We start from the raw sequence: 9,777 nt of genomic DNA, 5'->3' as shown, positions 1-9,777 counted from the left end.
TGCCTTTCCCTTCTGTGATCCCAGAATTGATGAAGATGTGTGAGCTTTTGCCCAAGAAAGGGATTTTCTTCTGAGGTTGTCTGCACCCCAGGAAGGTATCTGCTAAGTGATTTGTCCTAAAGTGAGGGCGATTTCGGGCATTAAAATGTTTTTTTCTTAAACAAAAGTCATCGTTACAGTGTTCAGGTTAGTGACCATAAAAAGGCCACAGGGAGGGGGCAGAAGAAGAGGCTGTAGCCTTGCCAGTCATATTTAATATGCTTCCCACAAGAGAAATCCCTGCAAAATCAATAGACAGCCGCCAGCTGTGCTTAAACTGCAATTTCAATTAAAACACTGAGCTCCAGTCCTTAGGGTTGAGCCCGGATACCCACTCAGTGGTGTGCGAGTTGGCTTGGCCGGGGTGCGGCGTCCCACAGCCCCAGATCCCCGAGGTCGCAGTCTGGGTCAGGCCCAGCGGAGCCTCAGAAGCACCTGGCCTTGGCACCCCGCTCTGCAGCATTGGAAGGGCACAGGCCGTGGAGGGGCGTCAAGCTTTACTCTGGCAATGTTTTCCCACCGCAGCCGACGTGTTGAGGCCCGAGCGTGGGCCAGATGGGCCGAGGCGAAAGCGTCTGGCTTTCGGCTGAGACACCAGGAATGAGATGGGCCAAGAGTTGGCGTCTCAGGGCGGTGGAGGACCCCACGGTGGGTCCAGGCATGACAGGCAAAGCGTGTTGGGTTGCAGCCCGCGTCGTCCGGTGGGGCTGGTGGCCGCGAGCCTGGGTTTCTCGGGGTTGCAGGAGCGCAGCTTCGGAATCCGGCACCTGGGCAGAGTGCATGCTGAGGCCTAGCGGTCCCTGCTTGGGCCGCGACCGCGTGGCTCCGGGTCGGGTGGCTCGCTTGGTCTGGCCGTCGACCCAGAGGCACTCGAACCTCCAACGTGGAGTTTGTATACCAGTCTGATTTGGGAGAGAAAATGGGACTTCCAGTCTGTCACCACGGTCTCAGTTCACTTTGTATGAGAAAACCATCGCTTTAAAGGAGAGGACTTCTTAAAGCGGAAGATTTCGGAAAACGCTGTTTTCCACGAATGGATTCACATTCCCTGAAACATCTGCTTATCCCTGGAGCGTCCTACTGTCCTTCATGTTATTTTGGATTTTTTTCCTCCTCACTGAAAATATGTAGGTAGAAAAAAGTTACCAGTTATCTCACAGAATGCCTCCATCGACTTCCTAAAATTGTCAAATTTTAATTCCTATGGTTGTCCCTCTTAAAAAAATTGGCTTTTTTTTTTCAAAAAAAGAAAGAAAGAAAGATATTGCAATTGAGAATGAATTTGGAAGGTTGAGGGGCAGCAAATTGAAATCTCAGCACTCCCTCCACAAAGCGCCACGTTTCCCTAGTCCTCTATTATTCTGCCTGAAATCATCTCGTTTACAGAAAATATTTGTTTGCACTATTAGTTGGTACTGGAGTTAATTACTCAATGTGTTAACGTGAAGTAATATGTATAAAAGTAGGATCAGTGTTTATTGTGTGGGTGAGCTGTTGAGCGGTGCTTGAATAAACTGCAATTAGGGTTAGATAGAGATTAATTAACATGTGAGTGGCAAGGTGTAAAATAGTTTCCAACCCTCCACTTCAATATAATCTGCAAGAGAGGGAAGGAGAAGTTTGTGGAAGCTAATTAAATACTTTCATAAAAGCCAGTGTATTCACTCAACATTTGGAAAGAGAGGCACATTAGGGGCAACTTGTTTTTACCCAAATGTTTTCCTTCTGTGGAGGTAGCACTCCTTTGTGATGCCGGGGAGAGAGATGGCTTATGCAGCTACAAAAAAGCACTAGAGATGGCAAGGCAGGTTCACGTGAAGCCTTTGGAAGCCTTTCAGCCTGATGGAGCTTTCAAACCAGCAGATCTTTCGAGCTGCTGCCGAGATGAACAATTATCCAATTTGGAAAAGGGTTTGGGGTACAGTGCTGGTGGCTGAACAGGATTCACAGAAAAGTCGGATAGAAATTCGGGTTTTGAGACCCGGTGGGTGTATTGACACTTTCAATGTCGGGGTGAGTTGGTTTGTTTTATGTTTTGTGGTGGTGGTGGTGGTGGTGTGGTGGTGATGGGGGGGGGCCTCTTGTTTACACATTAACGTAGGGATGGGGGTACGTTGGGTATGGAATTCTGCCTCTCTGAACATCTAAATTAAATGGGCTGTATGGAAATATTCTACAGATGAGCAAGCCTCTTTCTAGCTTCAAAATGTGGAAGTTGGGGTGGGGGGAGCATGTGTTGGGGAACAGATTCATAACTGCTGAATTTAGGGGCAGTTTCTGAGCTTGGCAGGGTGAAAAAATTAACCCACGGCAGTCACCCTCTGGGCCACTTTCCCTCGGAGACCTTTCTTTGTTCCCTCTTCATGTTTTCCAAGTACACTTTTCCTTTCCTTTACCTACTATGTCAATATCCTGTCTGAAATTACACTTAGAGAGTAAGTGAGCAGGAGGAAGAAGTTCTGAAGGAAAGAAAAAAAGAAAAAAAGGAAAAAAAGGAATGATTTGCCTGAAGTTAAAACTAGATCTTTTCTTGGTTTTGCAGCAGAGAGGCCTGGGGTGGAATACTCAGCCCCTCCAGACCTGTTCCTGAGTGAAAAAGGAGAGGGTTAGCATCCGCTAGCACTTTCTTGGGCTTCACAAGATCGTGTGTCTTTGGAGATGGAATTCACTATCAAACTCTCAACCCTGTTTGCTCATATTATACCCACCGTAATCCTCTTAAACTGTGGTTGCTGCTACAAAGCTCCTGGTCTTGCAAAAGCCGGCTGGCAAGATATAATTGTCCCGCAAACAAAACCGTCCAAAAGCATTTTTTTAAACCATGCACCCCTCCTCCTCCTTTCCTAAACTCAATTCTCTTCCTCACTCTCTTGCTAGCCACCCTCCCCCATAAGAACCCTCAGCCTCGACCACTTTTGTTGTCGCCAAGAGCACCCGGCCTGTTGAAAGTGCTGGAGCGTCTTTGAGCAGTTTGTTGTGATACGCAGGTGGAATGGTCTGCAAACAGATGAATTCAGCCCCTCCACACCCAGCGCAGGGCGCGCTGCTTTTGTGCGCCAGGCACAAAACGCTGAATTCCTCCGAACTTAGTTGGGGCCTGTCTAGAAAAGGCCCTTTTCTTTCCTCTGCTTGTACCTCTGGCCACACTAAGTCTCTCCCGCCCCCCTTCTGGCCCCCTCCCTCTCTCCTCTGATAATCCTTCTCTTTATTTTAGAAAAACACAAAACCCGGTTCCACGCGGTGCTTTAGTGGCTAAAAGTGAAAGAGCTGCCTTGGCAGAATTCAGCTCTATGAATCACTTCGGAAAATTGGTTCGACTGAATGGCCTTAGGAGGAAAAACGTTTTAATAGGATCCAGGGGAGGTTCTGCTGTTTCAATCTGCTCCTTAAACAGGTGGAGACTGGACCTTCTCAATTATACAAACAGCAAGTACCCATCAGCAGGGAGAGCTGCCCTCCGAATCCTCCCCGCACGCAGCCCTAAACCAGCAGCAGAGCCGGGCTTTGACTCAGACACCCGATCACAAATCAGCGATTCTGATCGATTAGGATCTCAAACAGTCCTCCAGCTTGCCGTGCAGTCTCCCGCAGCCGCAGGCGGGGAGCTGGCCAGAGAGGGGGAGGCGCACCTTCCCGGAGCGGAGGTCCCCGGGAACTGGGCGCGCGGCCTTGCTCTTCCCCACGCTTCGGGGTCGTCCTTAGGCGGAGGGAGCTCTCTCTCGACCTCCGACGCCAGCCAAGGCGAGCTCGTAGTTTTTGCATAAATTAATATTTCCCCATTAACAAGTTCCCCCCTCCAAACGCAGCGCCCGCGTCCATGCGCCACATCCTAATGAGGTAATTATCATTTGCGCGTGTTCGGGGCTGGCGCCGACTCCGCGGGTAAATGGCAGTTTATTAGCACGATGCCCAGCTCGGCTGCAGAGGGCTAAGGGATACTTCGGCAACTAGACGGACAACCAAGGTCCGTTGGGGACAGCGAGTCCAGGACCCCCTGCCTCCCACGCGTCCCCCAAACCTGTAGGCCCCCAAAGTTGTGAATCACACACGGAACTCTGCCTGGGTTTGGGTCCCCCCCCCTTCTTCCACCGGCAAAACCATCACGATTCTTCCCCCTCCCCCTCCCGTCTCTTTCCTCCTTCCCGATTCGCGAACCGCTCGCACTTTCCCAAGGGGAGCGCGGGCGCCAGTTGCCTCCTTTTAAAGTTTGAGGGGCGGTGGCGGCGGCGGCGGCCGGCAGGCGCGGGGGAACACAGGGGCCGCTACCGGAGCCGCGCCGCCGCCCAAGTCATTCTACTTGAAGTGACTTCATGTGATGTCAGCTGAATGTAAAAGACAGTGATCTCACGCGAAGGGGAAGATGTTTGCCATCAAAATGTGACAGAGGAAACACGCTGCATGGCTCGGAACGCATCTCCTTGGCGGTGGGGGAAAGAGGTAAATGCGAGGTGGCTCCCTTGGTCCTCTTTAACTTTGCCCCTTCACTGTCCACCTCCCAGCACGCGTGGAGGAGGCCGGGGTCCAGGGAACGGCTGATGGGGGTTAATTTGAGGCTCTTTTCTTTCTTTTCTCTTTTTTTCCCCTCTTTCTCCTTTTCCTTTGTAAGCCCTCCCCATTCTCCTTTCAAAGTCCCAGGGCAGGGGCCGGTGGGTTCCTTTGCACGCCGGGTTAATGGGCGGTAATTTGGTACCCTTGGGTGCACTTTGTTCTGCCCCTGTTCATTTGAATGCAAATGGGTGACCTGGACCCGACAAGGTGCTTATTAAATTGCGGTTTCCCTCCCTGCCTTTTCCGGAATGCAGACTTAAAGGAGAGAGGCTGCGCCCTGGCCCAGTCCCGCACGGCTCGGCTCGGCGCGCCATGGCAAGCTCGGCTTCCCTGGAGACCATGGTGCCCCCCGCCTGTCCGCGCGCCGGAGCGTCGCCGGCCACTTCCAAGACGCTGGCCTTCTCCATCGAGCGCATCATGGCTAAAACGTCGGAACCCCGTGCTCCCTTTGAGCCGCGGCCAGGGGCGCTGGAGGCGGACGGTGGCCAGGGCAAGAAATTGCTCAACCTCTGCTCGCCGCTGCCCTGCATGATCCCCCTCCAGCCCCTGGGCTACGACGTGCCGTCCAAGACGCTGCTCAGTTACTCCGAGCTCTGGAAAAGCAGCCTCCGGGCGGGCGGCGGCGGTGGAGGAGGAGGAGGAGGCGGCGGCAGCAGCGGCGGGGGGGCCCCAGTGTGCGGCGCCAGCGGCTTGTGCAAAACCAACTGTGGCGTGTGCTGCAAGGCCGAGCTGGGCCTGGCGCCGTCTGCACTGCCCGCGGGCAGGGTCATCAAGCCGCAGGTCATCAACCACGCGGTGGGGCTGCCGGCCAGCGGCTCGCTCTACTACTTCAACTACCTGGACTCTGCCGCGTACCCTCCGTCTGAGCTCCTCGGAGGCCACCTCTTTCCTTCTGGCCTCCTCAACGCACAGGCCCCCGCCGCCCTGGCTGCACATCCCAAGCTCTTTTTGCTGGAGAACGCCAAGTTGGCTGGCCTGGCCGCGGACAAGTTCCCCCATCCGGCCCCCTATGCCCATAAAGAGCGCTTGCCTGCGCCGCTGGAACAAGTGCTGAAAGAGAACTCGGCCCTGACCGCCGAGCGCGGTGGCGTCAAGGGCCACGGCAAGCTGCCGGGGGCCTCCGCGGACGGCAAGCCCAAAAACTTCACCTGTGAGGTGTGCGGCAAGGTGAGGCCTCGGGTCCTTGGGGGCTGGGAAGGGTGAGCAGCGGCGGCTGCTTCCGTGGGGGGCAGCCTGGCACAACCCTTTCTCAAGTTTAAGAGCTCCCCAGTAGCTGTCTACTCAAATGAGGGGCCTCAGTTTTCTGTTCTGTAAAATGGGGTTGCTGTTGTTAGCGGCCACGCAGGATTGGCGTGAGCCGTGGGATGGGAAGGCTTTTGCAAAATGAAAAGAGCTCTGTTTCTGACGTGGGGTATTGGTTGGGCAAGGTAAGCTGTGGCCTCCCAGGGCTGATTCTAGACTCTCAGGGATACACCACAAGGCCCCCTCGTGTCCTTCCATAGGTGTTTAATGCTCACTATAACCTCACCCGCCACATGCCGGTACACACCGGAGCCAGACCATTCGTGTGCAAAGTCTGCGGCAAAGGCTTCCGCCAGGCCAGCACGCTGTGCAGACACAAAATTATCCACACCCAGGTACGTGGCCCCGGGTCGGACCCCGGCCCGCGCGCAACACCCGGTGCCTGAGCGACGCCGTTGGGGAGAGGAGGGCCAAGGGTTCCCCTTACTCCTCCGGTGGGGCGGGCATGACCCTTCAAAGTGCCCCTTAAGGTGCCCCAATGTGACCTTTCCCTGCCAGGCGCTCAACCTCACTGTGCACGCACCCCTTTCTGCAGGAAAAGCCTCATAAATGCAACCAGTGCGGCAAAGCCTTCAACCGCAGCTCCACGCTCAACACTCACATCCGCATCCACGCGGGCTACAAGCCCTTCGTCTGCGAATTTTGCGGCAAAGGCTTTCACCAAAAAGGTAATGCGCTGGGCGAGACCCTCTCCTCATCTCACTTCGGGATTCGGCGGGTCACCGCTAGCGGGAAGGCATAAAAGGATCGAGAGAGAGGGAGCGCGAGAGCTGCAGGCTTAGGCGCAGTATTTCTTCGGAATCGGGTTGCGCCAGATTTGGGTGGAAGCTCTCCGGGGCCGGGTTAGTAGACCTCGCTGGATTCAGGGTGGTTGCACCGAGAGACTCCGAATTTGAGAGGTAGGAAGGAAGGGGCAAAGAGAAAGAAAGTAAGAGAAAGAGAGGGTATTGCCCTATAGAAAAATCTTCCCTTTGTAGCTGGGACTCCCCCTTTAAATGGAAAAAAAAAAAAAAGGCAAAATCCACCTCCTGAGAACAACTTAAGACTCGGGAAAACCGCTACTTGTCCCCAGCACCCCCAAGTCTTGTTCCCCGCTTGGATTTTCCAAGGCACTATCGGATCTCCAGGTGGTAATTGGATGACCAGAGGGAATAATTTTTTTAAATGAGAAGAAAATAATGAGGGACGAAGCTGGGTTCGTGAGAATTTCTTGGAGCGAAGCGGCAGCCTTCCGTAGGACTCGATGTGTCTCTGGGCTGCGCAAAAGTTTCCAGGCCGGCCGAGCACAGCGGGAGGGACGCTGCGCGGGCTTCAGGACCCAGCCGGGCGGGGGCGCGGGGCGGCTACGCGGGACTCGGCCTTCCAGCCTGTTGTGAGAGCCCGGGGCTTGACGCGTACGAAGTTTGACAACTTCTTCACTCGGAGAGGTCGCGCCCGCCTAGCCAAGCGTCGCCTTCTTTGCGCGGGGACCTGAGCCAACCCCGGGACGCCCAGACACCCCCTCCCATCCCACTTCATCCCCCCACTTTTTTGTTTTTGGTCTCCTGTAGGGAACTACAAGAACCACAAGCTGACCCACAGCGGCGAGAAGCAGTACAAATGTACCATCTGCAACAAGGCCTTCCACCAGGTCTACAACCTGACCTTCCACATGCACACCCATAACGACAAGAAGCCTTTCACGTGCGCCACTTGCGGCAAAGGGTTTTGCAGAAACTTTGACTTAAAGAAACACGTGCGCAAACTTCACGACAGCGTGGGACCCTCTGCTCCCTCCACAAAGGACCTGACTCGGACAGTGCAGAGCTGAGAGCTACTGCCTTGCCCTCCCTTCTGGCCTCAGTCAACCCCAAAACAGATCACACGTATAAACTTATTTCTAAAAGTAAGAGGAAAAAAAAAATATAGCGGAGAGGCTAAAATCTATTTATCGAAACCAGCATATTTTTGGAAAGCTAAACGTTTCCTCAATGACTGGCAGCAAACAAGTGGCTATCGCCTTTGTATATTCGGGAAACTTATTTAAACCCAGGGCGTCGAAACGTATATAATTCCAGGCCTCGGCTTCTCCGGCGGTGGGTATTAACTCCAGCCTGTCACGCGAACGCCCCCGGAAGAGCGCGGCGCCCCCAGCCATCTTTCTACAGCTATGTAAACCCTCCTGTACAAGCGAACACGGAATATACACATATATAACTCAATAAACAGAATCAGTAGTGCGCGTTTTCTTTCCCCCTTCTCCCCTCGCCGCGGGGTTAGCTCAGCAACCCGGAAGAATGAGAAGGAAATAGGCGTCTATAGCACTTCCCGGCCCCCAATGCGACTTCGGGGCGCTGGGACCACAGTGAGGCCAAACCGGTGTTCCTGGGCGCTTGCGCGTTAAGACCCAGGAGTCAGGGCGCAAAGGCCTACATCGGCCTCCACGCTGTGCCAAGTATCTATTTGGTGACTGTTCCGACGCTTGGAATTCTGGGTATTGCCTTATTTGGGTGAGAAAAAATTGTTAAAAGAGGGGTTAAAACTGGCTGAATGTTGGGGAGCAGGGTTGGGGTGCGTCCTCGAGCAACGCGCCGCACAGGGGTTAAACGTCCGGGGCACTGCCCAGCCGAGGCACTTCTGGGCATGTCCTCACTCTCCAGGAGACTTAAAGCGGGCAAGTTTTCCCCCCTAGCTTTCCTAGAGGCGAGAGCTGTAGGCCAAGGGTCCCCAGCCCAGCCGGAGCTCTGGGTCTCCCTGACCCGCGCCGCAGATTTCGGGCGGGACTCCTGATGCTGTGCGCCCTGCCGCGGGAGGGCGCACCCGGGCTCCCGGAGCTCGCAGCCGCCGCCTCCCGAGTCCTGATTACCGCGCAGTTAGCCCATTTCCTGAATAGCTATCTCCGCCGCCGAGCAAGCTGATGAAATGATCTCACGCTTGCTTCCTAAGTAATGACCCAAATTAAGAGAGAAAACAGAGACCCTTCAAACAGCATTACATTAATCATCTAATCATTCCCAGGAGGGGGCCGGCCGCCGCCGCCCCGTTTGATCCGAATCTGGATAATCAAGAGCTCGGATTACTGGCTCGGCGCGCCGGACACCCCCTCCCCCCAACACACACACTCTTAATATTCGCGCAGCGATTCAGCCCACGTCTTCTGGAACAATGCTAACCAGCGCGGGGAGGAAATGCGGCGTGGGGCCGGGGAGCGTGCTTCCATATAGCCTTGCCACTGCAAGGGCTGGGGTGGTGGAGGCTGGGCGCCGATCCGACGCGGATTTCCACGGCAGGTGGAGGCTATTTGGAGGGAAAGATAGTCAATGAGAAAGGAAATCCCCAACTAACTGAACGTGACTTGAGTGCTGGTTATCCCAACGCCCGGTCTGCAGTGGGCGTTCAGTGCTCCTCGCGCCAGGGGCTTCCACAATCAAAAAAGCGTTTCCCGAGCGCTTGTTCCATGCCAGGTACTCGACACACATTCTTTTGAATGTTCACAATAACCCGCAAGCTGGGGAATGATAATTCTCACTTTACCGACAAACGAAGTAATTGAGGCAGAGATAAGCTAAATGGCTTGCCCAGGGTCACAGGACTAGGTAGGGTCGGAATTCGAACTCTGTTCTGGGCTTTTAGGGAATCTAAACCGCCTTCAGTCCTTGTCCGTGGAGGAAGAATCTCTAGGTTGGGACCGGAGGAAAGACGTTACGCTGCTAGTTGGATGCCTTGTCCTGGTCACAGTCAAAGGTCCCCGGCCCCGGTCCAATTCGCAGACCCATTGCGCGGGGAAAGAGAATTGTCGCTTTTGTTTGCACAGAGGACGGCGACAGCTTCCTCAGGCTGTCGCGGGGGTATTTTTAGTACCTCCGATTCAGAAATAGGAACGTGTACATTAGAATTCCATTTCCTGAA

The 9,777-nt window shown here is 54.3% G+C and overlaps 1 protein-coding gene across 1 annotated transcript; it reads left to right on the top strand.

The window, feature by feature from the left end:
- The first annotated feature begins 4,236 nt into the window (after window positions 1-4,236).
- Window positions 4,237-8,096, top strand: FEZF2 (FEZ family zinc finger 2). The gene is made up of 5 exons (XM_011358437.1): window positions 4,237-4,476; window positions 4,842-5,754; window positions 6,090-6,224; window positions 6,425-6,557; window positions 7,440-8,096. The coding sequence occupies exons 2-5, from the start codon at window positions 4,900-4,902 to the stop codon at window positions 7,697-7,699; spliced, it is 1,383 nt and encodes a 460-aa protein (XP_011356739.1). The 5' UTR covers window positions 4,237-4,476; window positions 4,842-4,899; the 3' UTR covers window positions 7,700-8,096.
- The last annotated feature ends 1,681 nt before the right edge of the window (window positions 8,097-9,777 follow it).

The sequence above is a fragment of the Pteropus vampyrus genome, unplaced genomic scaffold, assembly GCF_000151845.1.
Source record: "Pteropus vampyrus isolate Shadow unplaced genomic scaffold, Pvam_2.0 Scaffold41, whole genome shotgun sequence".
NCBI lineage: Eukaryota > Metazoa > Chordata > Mammalia > Chiroptera > Pteropodidae > Pteropus > Pteropus vampyrus.
This window is presented reverse-complemented; position numbering and strand designations above follow the sequence as displayed.